This window comes from Staurois parvus, unplaced genomic scaffold, assembly GCF_062004578.1.
Source record: "Staurois parvus isolate SC_StPar_1 unplaced genomic scaffold, SC_StPar_1.0 ptg001335l, whole genome shotgun sequence".
Lineage (NCBI taxonomy): Eukaryota > Metazoa > Chordata > Amphibia > Anura > Ranidae > Staurois > Staurois parvus.
Window position 1 is genome coordinate 186580 of NW_028319131.1, and position 17511 is coordinate 204090.

The following is a 17511-nucleotide window of genomic DNA, read 5'->3' on the forward strand; positions in this document are numbered from 1 at the left end:
CAGTACTCAGATCTGTCATCAGCCGTGTCCGAGTCACACGTCCGGTGACAGATCGCGCAGCTGCGCGGCTCTGCAAGCGCGAAAACCCGGAAATCTACAGCCTTTTCCCGGCCGTCAAACGGATATTAGCCGGGCGGCTATTGGTTAAATAAAATATAGATAAAAAGGCAAATAAATGAATACATAAATAATAATGTAAAGAGGAACATTGCATGAAATAGAAGTAACTAAATAAATGAATTATAATTTAAAAAAATTAATAAAGTGAAACTTTTCTTAAAATATAAATAAATGATTAAATAATAAAAATAAAAAAAATCTTAAAAAACAAAACAAAAAATAATAATAATAATAACTTTAGGTGGAACTTTGCATAATACACAAATAATTATAAAAATAAACAAATAAAAAACATCAAATAAAACTTTACGTAAAATAGAAAAAAACACATTGTGCAATCAGATTGTTACGTGTATGGCCGCCATTGCCCCGGAACAGGTGTCCTCAATGGACAATTTCTGCTTACCTCTTGTTCTGGGGACAACTGTAAAGCTTTGGATTTCCCATCACTCTCAGTAGTCACCAGTACAAAACAGAAGGGTGAATCTCCCCAATAGGGACAGAGCAATACAAACCTGACAGGGGTTCTAATCCTTCAAAACTAAAAGAGAAATGATTTGCCGGGAGACAGAAGATAAAGCTGAACTCCACAGTTAGTAAATATTTGTCTGTGTATTGTTCCTGAATCTCGCTGTGCTCTGTGTATTGTTCCTGGAATCTCGCTGTGCTCTGTGTATTGTTCCTGAATCTCGCTGTGTTCTGTGTATTGTTCCTGAATCTCGCTGTGCTCTGTGTATTGTTCCTGAATCTCGCTGTGTTCTGTGTATTGTTCTTGAATCTCGGTGTGCTCTGTGTATTGTTCCTGAATCTCGCTGTGCTCTGTGTATTGTTCCTGAATCTCGGTGTGTTCTGTGTATTGTTCCTGAATCTCGGTGTGCTCTGTGTATTGTTCCTGAATCTCGGTGTGCTCTGTGTATTGTTCCTGAATCTCGGTGTGCTCTGTGTATTGTTCCTGAATCTCGGTGTGCTCTGTGTATTGTTCCTGAATCTCGGTGTGCTCTGTGTATTGTTCCTGAATCTCGGTGTGCTCTGTGTATTGTTCCTGAATCTCGGTGGCTCTGTGTATTGTTCCTGAATCTCGGTGTGCTCTGTGTATTGTTCCTGAATCTCGGTGTGCTCTGTGTATTGTTCCTGAATCTCGGTGTGCTCTGTGTATTGTTCCTGAATCTCGGTGTGCTCTGTGTATTGTTCCTGAATTGCGGTGTGCTCTGTGTATTGTTCCTGAATTGCGGTGTGCTCTGTGTATTGTTCCTGAATCTCGGTGTGCTCTGTGTATTGTTCCTGAATCTCGGTGTGCTCTGTGTATTGTTCCTGATTCTCGGTGTGCTCTGTGTATTGTTCCTGAATTGCGGTGTGCTATGTGTATTGTTCCTGAATCTCGCTGTGTTCTGTGTATTGTTCCTGAATCTCGCTGTGTTCTGTGTATTGTTCCTGAATCTCGCTGTGCTCTGTGTATTGTTCCTGAATCTCGCTGTGTTCTGTGTATTGTTCCTGAATCTCGGTGTGTTCTGCGTATTGTTCCTGAATCTCGCTGTGTTCTGTGTATTGTTCTTGAATCTCGCTGTGCTCTGTGTATTGTCCCTGAATCTCGCTGTGCTCTGTGTATTGTTCCTGAATCTCGCTGTGTTCTGTGTATTGTTCCTGAATCTCGGTGTGTTCTGTGTATTGTTCCTGAATCTCGGTGTGTTCTGTGTATTGTTCCTGAATCTCGCTGTGCTCTGTGTATTGTTCCTGAATCTCGCTGTGCTCTGTGTATTGTTCCTGAATCTCGGTGTGCTCTGTGTATTGTTCCTGAATCTCGCTGTGCTCTGTGTATTGTTCCTGAATCGCGGTGTGCTCTGTGAATTGTTCCTGAATCGCGGTGTGCTCTGTGTATTGTTCCTGAATCTCGGTGTGCTCTGTGTATTGTTCCTGGAATCTCGCTGTGCTCTGTGTATTGTTCCTGAATCTCGCTGTGCTCTGTGTATTGTTCCTGAATCTCGCTGTGCTCTGTGTATTGTTACTGAATCTCGCTGTGCTCTGCGTATTGTTCCTGAATCTCAGTGTGTTCTGTGTATTGTTCCTGAATCTCGCTGTGTTCTGTGTATTGTTCCTGAATCTCGCTGTGTTCTGTGTATTGTTCCTGAATCTTGCTGTGCTCTGTGTATTGTCCCTGAATCTCGCTGTGCTCTGTGTATTGTTCCTGAATCTCGCTGTGTTCTGTGTATTGTTCCTGAATCTCGCTGTGCTCTGTGTATTGTTCCTGAATCTCGCTGTGTTCTGTGTATTGTTCCTGAATCTCGCTGTGTTCTGTGTGTTGTTCCTGAATCTCGCTGTGTTCTGTGTATTGTTCTTGAATCTCGGTGTGCTCTGTGTATTGTTCCTGAATCTCGGTGTGTTCTGCGTATTGTTCCTGAATCTCGCTGTGCTCTGTGTATTGTTCCTGAATCTCGCTGTGTTCTGTGTATTGTTCCTGAATCTCGCTGTGTTCTGTGTATTGTTCCTGAATCTCGCTGTGTTCTGTGTATTGTTCCTGAATCTCGGTTTGCTCTGTGTATTGTTCCTGAATCTCGCTGTGTTCTGTGTATTGTTCCTGAATCTCGCTGTGTTCTGTGTATTGTTCCTGAATCTCGCTGTGTTCTGTGTATTGTTCCTGAATCTCGGTGTGCTCTGTGTATTGTTCCTGAATCTCGCTGTGCTCTGTGTATTGTTCCTGAATCTCGCTGTGTTCTGTGTATTGTTCTTGAATCTCGCTGTGCTCTGTGTATTGTTCCTGAATCTCGCTGTGTTCTGTGTATTGTTCCTGAATCTCGGTGTGTTCTGCGTATTGTTCCTGAATCTCGCTGTGTTCTGTGTATTGTTCTTGAATCTCGCTGTGCTCTGTGTATTGTCCCTGAATCTCGCTGTGCTCTGTGTATTGTTCCTGAATCTCGCTGTGTTCTGTGTATTGTTCTTGAATCTCGCTGTGCTCTGTGTATTGTTCCTGAATCTCGCTGTGTTCTGTGTATTGTTCCTGAATCTCGCTGTGTTCTGTGTATTGTTCCTGAATCTCGCTGTGTTCTGTGTATTGTTCTTGAATCTCGGTGTGCTCTGTGTATTGTTCCTGAATCTCGGTGTGTTCTGTGTATTGTTCCTGAATCTCGGTGTGCTCTGTGTATTGTTCCTGAATCTCGGTGTGTTCTGTGTATTGTTCCTGAATCTCGCGGTGCTCTGTGTATTGTTCCTGAATCTCGCTGTGTTCTGTGTATTGTTCCTGAATCTCGCTGTGTTCTGTGTATTGTTCCTGAATCTCGCTGTGTTCTGTGTATTGTTCTTGAATCTCGGTGTGCTCTGTGTATTGTTCCTGAATCTCGGTGTGTTCTGTGTATTGTTCCTGAATCTCGCTGTGCTCTGTGTATTGTTCCTGAATCTCGGTGTGCTCTGTGTATTGTTCCTGAATCTCGGTGTGCTCTGTGTATTGTTCCTGAATCTCAGTGTGCTCTGTGTATTGTTCCTGAATCTCGCTGTGCTCTGTGTATTGTTCCTGAATCTCGCTGTGTTCTGTGTATTGTTCCTGAATCTCGCTGTGTTCTGTGTATTGTTCTTGAATCTCGGTGTGCTCTGTGTATTGTTCCTGAATCTCGGTGTGCTCTGCGTATTGTTCCTGAATCTCGGTGTGCTCTGTGTATTGTTCCTGAATCTCGGTGTGCTCTGTGTATTGTTCCTGAATCTCGCTGTGTTCTGTGTATTGTTCCTGAATCTCGGTGTGCTCTGTGTATTGTTCCTGAATCTCGATGTGCTCTGTGTATTGTTCCTGAATCTCGGTGTGCTCTGTGTATTGTTCCTGAACCTCGGTGTGCTCTGTGTATTTCCTCCAGGCAGTAATTCAGGGTGACACTTCCTGTAATAAAGACCGCTCACTGCTGCCCTCTCTCCTTGTGCAGGGGGACTGGTCTTGTCTTCGCCCTTCCTATAGTTTTCTGAAGGCAGCCTGTAGTGGGTGGAGCCTGCCGGGCCCCTTCTACAGCTCTGTTCGCTGTACAGCCTATGTACAGCACAATGATGATGTCACAGCTCCTTTTACAAGGTAATATCTGGCTTTACAAATGAATTTGGTGCACAAAAAAACAGACTTACATCCTTTTTGATTTTTTGATGAATATATTTGAATACTTTTTTGTGCCCGGAGTTCACCTTTAATAAAAACAATTATTTTTGCCACAATATACACAGAATGTATTTATCCCCCATTCTCAGTTTGTGTATATATATAGATAGTGACAATTTAACCTCTTCCTGTCCAGCCCGTGTACATAAACGGCGCCCGCATTCACAGCCTGTGTGCGCTCCCTGGGACTGCATGGCACCACGATCCAGTACGGGACCTCTGTGCAAGGTCCTGATCATGTGATCACTGATTGGCCAATCAGTGATCACATGCAGAGTAGTAAGCAAGATGTCACTTCTGACATCATTGCTTACTACGTGTGAAATCTGTGAATGATCACAGAGGTCACATGGTACAGGGCCATTCACAACAACCTTGTACCATGTGACAAGCTGTGACCAATCACAGCTCTCACAGTATTTCTCAATGGCTGCAGAAATGCAACCAGAGAGAAGGAGAAATGATTGCTTTTACAGCCTTTATGGGTGTAAAAGCAATCAGTGTAAAAAAAGCAAAAATTATAAAATCTTCATCACCCTCCACAAGTAGTCCAGTGTCACTATGGTGACATTGTACTGCTAGGGTGACAGTATGTAAAAAAAAAAAAAACAACGACCCATAAATAATAATAATATCAAAAATAAAATAAAAATGTAAAAAAAAAAATTTGAAAGATTATAATTTTTGGTTATAAACTAACTTTTTATTACTTTTTTTTTACTAAAAAGATAGCTGAATAAATTTAGGCCAAGATTTCTGAAGAAAGATTATTTATTTGCACAATTTTATAAGAAAAACACTTTTTTCAAAATTTTTGGACTTTTTCCTTTATATAGCAAAAAAGAAAAAAAAATCCCAGTGGTGAATAAATACCACCAAAATAAAGTTTTATCTGTCTCAAAAAAATGCAAAACAATTCATATGGGTACAGTGTTGCATGACCGCGCAATTGCCATTCAAAGTGTGATAGCGCTGAAAGCTGAAAATTGGCCTGGAAGGGGGGGAAAGTGTCCGGACTGGAAGGGGGGGAAAGTGTCCGGACTGGAAGGGGGGGAAAGTGTCCGGACTGGAAGGGGGGAAAGTGTCCGGACTGGAAGGGGGGAAAGTGTCCGGACTGGAAGGGGGGGAAAGTGTCCGGACTGGAAGGGGGGGAAAGTGTCCGGACTGGAATGGGGGGAAAGTGTCTGGACTGGAAGGGGGGGAAAGTGTCCAGACTGGAAGGGGGGGAAAGTGTCCGAACTGGAAGGGGGGGAAAGTGTCCGGACTGGAAGGGGGGAAAGTGTCCGAACTGGAAGGGGGTGAAAGTATCCGAACTAGAAGGGGGTGAAAGTGTCCGGACTGGAAGGGGGTGAAAGTGTCCGGACTGGAAGGGGGGGAAAGTGTCCGGACTGGAAGGGGGTGAAAGTGTCCGGACTGGAAGGGGGTGAAAGTGTCCGGACTGGAAGGGGGTGAAAGTGTCCAGACTGGAAGGGGGGGAAAGTGTCCGGACTGGAAGGGGGGAAAGTGTCCGGACTGGAAGGGGGGAAAGTGTCTGGACTGGAAGGGGGGAAAGTGTCCGGACTGAAAGGGGGTGAAAGTGTCCGGACTGGAAGGGGGGGAAAGTGTCCGGACTGGAAGGGGGGGAAAGTGTCTGGACTGGAAGGGGGGGAAAGTGTCCAGACTGGAAGGGGGGGAAAGTGTCCGAACTGGAAGGGGGGAAAGTGTCCGGACTGGAAGGGGGGGAAAGTGTCCGAACTGGAAGGGGGTGAAAGTATCCGAACTGGAAGGGGGTGAAAGTATCCGAACTGGAAGGGGGTGAAAGTATCCGGACTGGAAGGGAGGGAAAGTGTCCGGACTGGAAAGGGTGAAAGTGTCCGGACTGGAAGGGGGGAAAGTGTCCGGACTGGAAGGGGGGAAAGTGTCTGGACTGGAAGGGAGGGAAAGTGTCCGAACTCGAAGGGGGTGAAAGTGTCCGGACTGGAAGGGGGGAAAGTGTCTGGACTGGAAGGGGGGAAAGTGTCCGGACTGGAAAGGGGTGAAAGTGTCCGGACTGGAAGGGGGGGAAAGTGTCCGGACTGGAAGGGGGGGAAAGTGTCCGGACTGGAAGGGGGGGAAGTGTCCGGACTGGAAGGGGGGGGAAGTGTCCGGACTGGAAGGGGGTGAAAGTGTCCGGACTGGAAGGGGGTGAAAGTGTCTGGACTGGAAGGGGGTGAAAGTGTCCGGACTGGAAGGGGGTGAAAGTGTCCAGACATAATTCCCAAAATGGCCGCAGCATCGCACTATGGTGGCCATCCACACTCCAGCATGTTCTGCATGTTCTGACTTGCACCCTCCTGGGTTGCAGACCAGTGAACTCGGTCTTTACGGAGTAGTAGAAGAAATAACACGCGTGTGCGTTGAGCAAAATTGGCAAAAGTGAAAACTTTAGTTCTGTTACAACCGGCTCATGAAGAAAGGGGGAGGTTTACTAAAACTGGAGAGTGCAGAATCTGGGTCAGCCGTGCATGGCAGCCAATCAGCTTGTTCACCTAAGCTTTGACAATAAAACCTGGAAGCTGATTGGTTTCTATGCAGAGCTGCACCAGTTCTCCCATTTCAGTAAAGTATTTGTGAATGCCATAGGCAGTAGTGGTGGGAAGATGTCCACGATGGCAGTCAGCAGCCAAAAGACGTCAATGTAGAAAATGAAAAAGTTACGGGAATCTGTTTGGGATAAAAGACCTGAAAAGTGGATGCTCCACCATGACAATGCTCCTGCACATGACGCATTAAGTATCCTAGTTACCGGCTTAGAAATCCATTCCAAACTTGACCAACCACTTTATTCCTCTGACTTAGCACCTTGTAACTTTTGGCTGTTTCCAAAACTAAAAAATGCCGTAAAAGGACACAAATCTGATGGCATTCGGGACATGCGGGGCACCGCGACAAAGATACCGCGCAGCGTTCCAGAAAACAAATTCCAGGATGTTTCTGGCAGTGGCACAGTCGTCTAGAAAAGTGTGCCGCTTCACAAGGAGACTACTTTGAAGGTGACAACAGTTGCTAGTGTAAAGGTAGGCAAACTTTTCTTCCGTACAATCCATTCCGGGAATGAAATGGTCACACCTCGTATATATATATCTAGAGTCAGTGCAGAACGCGGGAGCGGCCGTTCCATACATGGGGGTCCCATACTTTATAGGTTGTGGTCTGAAACTGTAAAAATATTTTCTCCTGATGGTGTATGAATGGGTCCTCAGTTCTCCTCCTAGGAGGGGGGGTGCCAGAGCTCCGAGTTTGGGGGACATGAGGCTGTCCTGGGTAGAGGATGCGGGGAATTGCACTTTGCTGCATGCACAGGAGGAAAACGACGTATTTACATGGTGAGTTCTCCCTTTTAGAGGAGTCTGGATCAATTGTGGGTGTAGGGTTATAGTTATATTGTTACATAGTTACATAGTTATATAGTTATATTGTTACATAGTTATATAGTTATATAGTTATATAGTTATATTGTTACATAGTTATATAGTTATATAGTTATATAGTTATATTGTTACATACCGTATTTGCCGGCGTATAAGACGACTTTTTACCCCTGAAAATCTTCTCAAAAGTCGGGCTTCGTCTTATACGCCGGTATACGGCATACTGACACTTTTTAGGGGGGCGGCGCGGTGGCGCCGCCGCCCCCTCCCCCTTCCAACGGAAGAGACACTAAGTACAGGGGTGGGCAGGGGCTGTTTATTACCTGGTTCCGGTCCCACGACGATCCGGTCCAGGAAGCGCGGCTGCTCCTTCAGTTCGGCCACTGGATGTTCGCGTGGCTGCTCGGCTCCGCCTCCTCACCGGTGATTGGCCGCCAGAACTGTAGCTCAGGAAAGGCACGCAGGCGGCCAATCACCGGAGAGGGGGCGGAGCCGAGCGGCCCCGCGAAAATCGAGTGCAGGACCAGCAGGTAAGTGGTCAGTGTAGAGGTGCTGCTGTAACCACATATGCTGGCTGCAGCAGCACCATACGAGAACAGGGTCAGCAAGTGTCATTGGTGTCAGTGGGAGGAATAGTGCCGCATCATTGGTGTCACTGATACCAATGATGGAGCACTATTCCTCCCACTGATACCAATGATGGGGCACTATTCCTCCCACTGACACCAATGATGGGGCACTATTCCTCCCACTGACACCAATGATGGGGCACTATTCCTCCCACTGACACCAACGATGGGGGACTATTCCTCCCACTGATACCAATGATGGGACACTATTCCTCCCACTGATACCAATGATGGGACACTATTCCTCCCACTGACACCAACGATGGGGGACTATTCCCCCCCCCACTGACACCAACGATGGGGCACTATTCCCCTTCCCCACTGACACCAATGATGGGGCACTATTCCACCCCCACTGACACCAATGATGGGGCACTATTCCACCCCCCACTGACACCAATGATGGGGCACTATTCCAACCCCCACTGACACCAATGATGGGACACCATTCCTCCCACTGACACCAATGTTGGGACACTATTCCTCCCACTGACACCAATGATGGGGCACTATTCCCCCCACTGATACTAATGATGGGGCACTATTCCTGCCACTGATACCAATGATGGGGCACTATTCCTCCCACTGACACCAATGATGGGGCACTATTCCCCCCACTGATACTAATGATGGGGCACTATTCCTCCCACTGACACCAATGATGGGGCACTATTCCTCCCACTGATACCAATGATGGGACACTATTCCTGCCACTGATACCAATGATGGGGCACTATTCCTCCCACTGACACCGATGATGGAGCACTATTCCTCCCACTGACACCAATGATGGGACACTATTCCTCCCACTGACACCAATGATGGAGCACTATTCCTGCCACTGACACCAATGATGGGACACTATTCCTCCCACTGACACCAATGATGGGGCACTATTCCTCCCACTGATACCAATGATGGGGCACTATTCCCCCCACTGATACCAATTATGGGGCACTATTCCTCCCACTGACACCAATGATTGGGCACTATTCCTCCCCACTGACACCAATGATGGAGCACTATTCCCCCCACTGATACCAATGATGGGGCACTATTCCCGCCACTAATGCCAATGATGGGGCACTATTCCTCCCACTGACACCGATGATGGGGCACTATTCCTTCCACTGACACCAATGATGGGGCACTATTCCTCCCACTGACACCAATGATGGGGCACTATTCCTCCCACTGACACCAATGATGGGGCACTATTCCCCCCACTGACACCAATGATGGAGCACTATTCCTCCCACTGATACCAATGATGGGGCACTATTCCCCCCACTGATACCAATGATGGGGCACTATTCCCGCCACTAATGCCAATGATGGGGCACTATTCCTCCCACTGACACCGATGATGGGGCACTATTCCTTCCACTGACACCAATGATGGGGCACTATTCCTCCCACTGACACCAATGATGGGGCACTATTCCTCCCACTGACACCAATGATGGGGCACTATTCCTTCCACTGACACCAATGATGGGGCACTATTCCTCCCACTGACACCAATGATGGGGCACTATTCCACCCCCACTGACACCAGTGATGGGGCACTATTCCACCCCCCACTGACACCAATGATGGAGCACTATTCCACCCCCCACTGACACCAATGATGGGACACCATTCCTCCCACTGATACTAATGATGGGGCACTATTCCTGCCACTGATACCAATGATGGGGCACTATTCCTCCCACTGACACCAATGATGGGGCACTATTCCCCCCACTGACACCAATGATGGGGCACTATTCCTGCCACTGATACCAATGATGGGACACTATTCCTGCCACTGACACCAATGATGGGACACTATTCCTCCCACTGACACCAATGATGGTGCACTATTCCTGCCACTGATACCAATGATGGGGCACTATTCCCCCCACTGATACCAATGATGGGGCACTATTCCCCCCACTGACACCAATGATGGGGCACTATTCCTCCCACTGACACCAATGATGGGACACTATTCCTCCCACTGATACCAATGGTGGGGCACTATTCCCCCCACTGACACCAATGATGGGGCACTATTCCTCCCACTGATACCAATGATGGGGCACTATTCCCCCCACTGATACCAATGATGGGGCACTATTCCTCCCACTGACACCGATGATGGGGCACTATTCCTCCCACTGACACCAATGATGGGGCACTATTCCTCCCACTGACACCAATGATGGGGCACTATTCCTTCCACTGACACCAATGATGGGGCACTATTCCTCCCACTGACACCAATGATGGGGCACTATTCCTCCCACTGACACCAATGATGGGGCACTATTCCTCCCACTGGTGTGCATTGGAAGAGGGGAAGTCTTATACGGCGAGTATAGCCCAAACACTACATTTTAGCAGGAAAAGTAGGGGGGTCGTCTTATACGCCGGCAAATACGGTAGTTACATAGTTATATAGTTACATAGTTACATAGTTATATAGTTATATAGTTATGTACAGTTGTGTTCAAAATAATAGCAGTGTGTTGAAAAAAGTGAATAAAGCTGAAAATCCTTCTAATAGCTTTTATTTCCATCCACACAAATGCATTGGGAACACGACACATTCTATTCCAAATCACAACATGAAGAAAAATACATCAAATTTGTGTTGTTCCTCTAAAAAAATGGAAGAAAAGTGAATATTAGACGGTTCAAAAAAATGGCAGTGTTTGTATTCTTCTTTACAAAGTCAAACATTCACTATATAAACTAAATATACAAAATGTACGGCTCCGATCGCACCGCACACACAAATCATGTGATCTGCAGAGGAATGCGGTGCAATGAAAGGAGCAATGATACCAACACTTGTGCAGTGCGCTGAAATAATCGCATTGTCTTCCAGCCGAGCTGCAGATAAAGCGATTTCCGGCAGACAGTCCCGCCCCCGGGGGCCAAGCAATACAAACACCAGAAGAAAGGAATTGTATTTACACAGCTGTGCAGTTCTGACACTAGGACCCGCTCTGCTCCTGCATGAAACGCAACCAATGGATCCGCAGTAATTCACCCAAACACTCCGTTCAACCTGAAGATTCTCATGTGCCGAATATCCCCCCCGAGGACATTGTTCCTGCAGGAAGCGTTCCTGGGGACAATCCTGCTTGCAGCTGCTCTGAGAGTTCCGTTCCTGCCAGGGGTGGACTGACCATTTGGAAACTCGGGCACGGCCCCAGGGCCCGGGGTCAGTAGGGGCCCCATGAGATGTCCCTGGTACCTTTTTCATAGGCTTTTTTGTTTGGGCAAGGACACAGGGGCCCCATGATCCCCTATTGCCTGGGGGCCCCATGAGTTGTCAGTCCGCCCCTGGTTCCTGCATACAGACTCTGTGAATGTTCCGTTCCTGCATACAGACTCTGTGAAGGTTCCCTTCCTGCATACAGACTCTGTGAATGTTCCGTTCCTGCATACAGACTCTATGAACGTTCCGTTCCTGCATACAGACTCTGTGAAGGTTCCCTTCCTGCATACAGACTCTGTGAATGTTCCGTTCCTGCATACAGACTCTGTGAATGTTCCGTTCCTACATACAGACTCTGCGAACATTACATTCCTGCATACAGACTCTATGAACGTTCCGTTCCTGCATACAGACTCTGTGAATGTTCCGTTCCTACATACAGACTCTGTGAATGTTCCGTTCCTGCATACAGACTCTGTGAAGGTTCCCTTCCTGCATACAGACTCTGTGAATGTTCTGTTCCTGCATACGGACTCTGCGAACATTACATTCCTGCATACAGACTCTGTGAATGTTCCATTCCTACATACAGACTCTGTGAATGTTCCGTTCCTGCATACAGACTTTGTGAATGTTCCGTTCCTGCATACAGACTCTGTGAATGTTCCGTTCCTGCATACAGACTCTGTGAATGTACCGTTCCTGCATACAGACTCTGTGAATGTTCCGTTCCTTCCTCTTTTCTGCAGATTCCATGTGCACCCCGCTGTCCACGGTCTTCTTACATAAATACTACAGGAGATCACTGTTCCTTCTATAGAATCTGTTCCTGCACACAGTCCTTCTACAGACCCTGTTCCTGCACACAGTCCTTCTACAGACTCTGTTCCTGTACACAGTCCTTCTACAGACCCTGTTCCTGCACACAGTACTTCTACAGACCCTGTTCCTGCACACAGTCCTTCTACAGACTCTGTTCCTGCACACAGTCCTTCTAAAGAATCTGTTCCTGCACACAGTCCTTCTATAGACCCTGTTCCTGCACACAGTCCTTCTACAGACTCTGTTCCTGCACACAGTCCTTTTATAGAATCTGTTTCTGCACACCGTACTTCTATAGACCCTGTTCCTGCACACAGTCCTTCTACAGACTATTTTGATGCTCACAGTCCTTCTGTAGAATCTGTTCCTGCACACAGTCCTTCTACAGACTGTTCCTGCACACAGTCCTTGTATAGACTCTGTTCCTGCACACAGTCCTTCTACAGACTCTGTTCCTGCACACAGTCCTTCTATAGAATATGTTCCTGCACACAGTTCTATAGAATATGTTCCTGCACACAGTTTTTCTATAGACCCTGTTCCTGCGCACAGTACTTCTGTAGACTCTGTTCCTGCACACAGTCTTTCTACAGACTCTGTTCCTGCACACAGTCCTTCTATAGAATCTGTTGCTGCACACAGTCCTTCTATAGACTCTGTTCCTTCACACAGTCCTTCTATAGACTTTGTTCCTGAACACAGTCCTTCTATAGACCAAATTCCTGCACATAGCCCTTCTACAGACTCTCTTCCTGCTGCGTGCAGGAAGAGAGACTATAGAAGGACTATGTGAAGGAATTTGGTATATAGAAGGACTGTGTGCAGAAAAAAAGTCTATAAAAGATAGTCTATAGAAGATAGACTAAGGTACTATGTACTTCTATAGACTCTGTTCCTGCACACAGTCCTTCTATAGACCATATTCCTGCACACATTCCTTCAATAGACTCTGTTCCTGTATACAGTTACTCTATATACCCTGTTTCTGCATATAGTTCCCCTATAGACCATTTTCCTGCATGCATTCCCTGTATAGACCCTCTTCCTGCACACAGTCACCTTATATACCTTGTCCCTGTACACAGTCCCCCATAGACCCAGTTCCTGCACACATAATGGATGTAGACCCTGTTCTTGCATGCATTCTCCCTATAAAACCTGTTCCTGCATTTTCCTGTAGACCCTGTTCCTACATTCTCTCTATAGATCATGTTCCTGAGCACAGTCTCTTTATAGACCCTCTTCCCGCACACAGTCCCCCTATAGACTATGTTCCTGCACACAGTCCCCCTGTAGACAATTTTCTTGCATGCATTCTCCCTGTAGACCCTGTTCCTGCACACAGTCCCCCTATAGACAATGTTCTTGCATGCATTCTCCCTGTAGACCCTGTTCCTGCACACAGTCCCCCTACAGACCCTGCTCCTGCACACAGTCCCTCTATAGACAATGTTCCTGCACACACTCCACCTATAGACCCTGTTCATGCCCACAGTCCCCCTATAGACAATGTTCCTGCACACAGTCCCCCTATAGACAATGTTCCTGCACACAGTCCCCCTATAGACAATGTTCCTGCACACAGTCCCCTTATAGACCCTGTTCCTGCACACAGTCCCCCTATAGACCCTGTTCCTGCACACAGTCCCCCTGTAGACCCTGTTCCTGCACACAGTCCCCCTACAGACCCTGTTCCTGCACACAGTCCCTCTATAGACAATGTTCCTGCACACACTCCCCCTATAGACCCTGTTCATGCCCACAGTCCCCCTATAGACAATGTTCCTGCACACAGTCCCCCTATAGACAATGTTCCTGCACACAGTCCCCCTATAGACAATGTTCCTGCACACAGTCCCCTTATAGACCCTGTTCCTGCACACAGTCCCCCTATAGACAATGTTCCTGCACACAGTCTCCCTTATAGACCCTGTTCCTGCACACAGTCCCCCATAGACAATGTTCCTGCACACAGTCCCCCTATAGACAATGTTCCTGCACACAGTCCCCCCTGTAGACCCTGTTTCTGCTCACAGTCCCCCTATAGACAATGTTCCTGCACACAGTCCTCCTGTAGACCCTGTTCCTGCTCACAGTCCCCCTGTAGACAATGTTCCTGCACACAGTCCCCCTATAGACCCTGTTCCTGCACACAGTCCCCCTATAGACAATGTTCCTGCACACAGTCCCCCTATAGACAATGTTCCTGCACACAGTCCCCTTATAGACCCTGTTCCTGCACACAGTCCCCCTATAGACAATGTTCCTGCACACAGTCCCCCTATAGACCCTGTTCCTGCACACAGTCCCCCTATAGACAATGTTCCCGCACACAGTCCCCCTATAGACCCTGTTCCCGCACACAGTCCCCCTATAGACCCTGTTCCTGCACACAGTCCCCCTGTAGACCCTGTTCCCGCACACAGTCCCTCTATAGACAATGTTCCCGCACACAGTCCCCCTGTAGACCCTGTTCCCGCACACAGTCCCCCTGTAGACCCTGTTCCTGCACACAGTCCCCCTATAGACAATGTTCCTGCACACAGTCCCCCTATAGACCCTGCTCCTGCACACAGTCCCCCTGTAGACCCTGTTCCTGCACACAGTCCCCCTGTAGACCCTGTTCCTGCACACAGTCCCCCTGTAGACAATGTTCCTGCACACAGTCCCCCTATAGACCCTGTTCCTGCACACAGTCCCCCTGTAGACCCTGTTCCTGCACACAGTCCCCCTGTAGACCCTGTTCCTGCACACAGTCCCCCTATAGACAATGTTCCTGCACACAGTCTCCCTATAGACCCTGCTCCTGCACACAGTCCCCCTGTAGACCCTGTTCCTGCACACAGTCCCCCTGTAGACCCTGTTCCTGCACACAGTCCCTCTATAGACAATGTTCCTGCACACAGTCCCCCTGTAGACCCTGTTCCTGCACACAGTCCCCCTATAGACAATGTTCCTGCACACAGTCCCCCTATAGACAATGTTCCTGCACACAGTCCCCCTATAGACAATGTTCTTGCACGCACTCTCCCTGTAGACCCTGTTCCTGCACACAGTCCCCCTATAGACCCTGTTCCTGCACACAGTCCCCCTATAGACCCTGTTCCTGCACACAGTCCCCCTGTAGACCCTGTTCCTGCACACAGTCCCCCTATAGACAATGTTCCTGCACACAGTCCCCCTATAGACAATGTTCTTGCACGCACTCTCCCTGTAGACCCTGTTCCTGCACACAGTCCCCCTGTAGACCCTGTTCCTGCACACAGTCCCCCTGTAGACCCTGTTCCTGCACACAGTCCCCCTGTAGACCCTGTTCCTGCACACAGTCCCCCTGTAGACCCTGTTCCTGCACACAGTCCCCCTGTAGACCCTGTTCCTGCACACAGTCCCCCTATAGACAATGTTCCTGCACACAGTCCCCCTATAGACAATGTTCCTGCACACAGTCCCCTTATAGACAATGTTCTTGCACGCACTCTCCCTGTAGACCCTGTTCCTGCATACAGTCCCCCTGTAGACCCTGTTCCTGCACACAGTCCCCCTGTAGACCCTGTTCCTGCACACAGTCCCCCTATAGACTATGTTCCTGCACACAGTCCCCCTATAGACCCTGTTCCTGCACACAGTCCCTCTATAGACAATGTTCCTGCACACAGTCCCCCTATAGACAATGTTCTTGCACGCACTCTCCCTGTAGACCCTGTTCCTGCACGCACTCTCCCTGTAGACCCTGTTCCTGCACACAGTCCCCCTGTAGACCCTGTTCCTGCACACAGTCCCCCTATAGACTCTGTTCCTGCACACAGTCCCCCTATAGACCCTGTTCCTGCACACAGTCCCTCTATAGACAATGTTCCTGCACACAGTCCCCCTATAGACAATGTTCTTGCACGCACTCTCCCTGTAGACCCTGTTCCTGCACACAGTCCCCCTATAGACTCTGTTCCTGCACACAGTCCCCCTATAGACCCTGTTCCTGCACACAGTCCCTCTATAGACAATGTTCCTGCACACAGTCCCCCTGTAGACCCTGTTCCTGCACACAGTCCCCCTATAGACCCTGTTCCTGCACACAGTCCCCCTATAGACCCTGTTCCTGCACACAGTCCCCCTGTAGACCCTGTTCCTGCACACAGTCCCCCTGTAGACCCTGTTCCTGCACACAGCCTCCACTCAGGCTTGGTGGACCCAGATGCCCTCACACTGCCAGGTCAGGTAGAGAAGTAATTGGCAGCCAGGAATGCAGTGAGCAGTGATGGTGATCCTCACCTGTCTTGTCTTTGGTCTTCTCCTCTGATATCCTCATCCTGCGGTCCCGGGGTATTGGCTCATCCAGGTCCTCACTCACATAGTCCGGAGGCTGAGTGGTCCCATTGGCTCCCGGAGTAGCTCTGGGGCTGCTGGATCTGGTGGGAGTCCTGTTTGTGCTGGTCACAGTGCTGGCAGTGCTGGTGTGGGGGGCCGGGGATGCCAGGCAGAGCCATGAGGCCAGCAGGAGTAATGGGCACAGGTACATGGCACTGACAGCTCCGCACAGACTCACAGCACTGAGCAGCCAGTAAGTGTTATATAGAGAGAGTCACTGAGAGCAGATTTATAGAGCCTCCCCCCTCCCAGCCTCACCTCCCCCTCTCCTCCCCAACCTCCCCCAACCCAACATTCCTCAATGAGCCGGAGTGCAGCCACAAAGAGCTCACACTCATCCACTGACACCTCATGGACTGACACCGACTACAGTGCCCATTCCACTGACACCTCATGGACTGACACCGACTACAGTGCCCATTCCACTGACACTGACTACAGTGCCCATTCCACTGACACCTCATGGACTGACACTGACTACAGTGCCCAATCCACTGACACCTCATGGACTGACACCGACTACAGTGCCCATTCCACTGACACTGACTACAGTGCCCATTCCACTGACACCTCATGGACTGACACTGACTACAGTGCCCATTCCACTGACACCTCATGGACTGACACTGACTACAGTGCCCAATCCACTGACACCTCATGGACTGACACTGACTACAGTGCTCAATCCACTGACACATAATGGACTGACACCAACTGACTACAGTGCTCAATCCACTGACACCTCATGGACTGACACTGACTACAGTGCCCATTCCACTGACACCTCATGGACTGACACTGACTACAGTGCCCAATCCACTGACACCTCATGGACTGACACTGACTACA

General features: G+C 48.7%; 1 protein-coding gene across 2 annotated transcripts in view; it reads right to left on the reverse strand.

The window, feature by feature from the left end:
* LOC149436815 (inactive carboxypeptidase-like protein X2) overlaps positions 1 to 16843 on the reverse strand; it is a 121320-nt gene extending 104477 nt beyond the window's left edge. For both annotated transcript variants that reach the window (XM_089661416.1, XM_089661415.1), the window contains exon 1: positions 16567 to 16843. In XM_089661416.1, the coding sequence (XP_089517542.1) occupies positions 16567 to 16813 (247 nt within the window). In that variant the 5' untranslated portion in view covers positions 16814 to 16843. The remainder of the gene's footprint in view (positions 1 to 16566) is intronic.
* Positions 16844 to 17511: the final 668 nt, after the last annotated feature.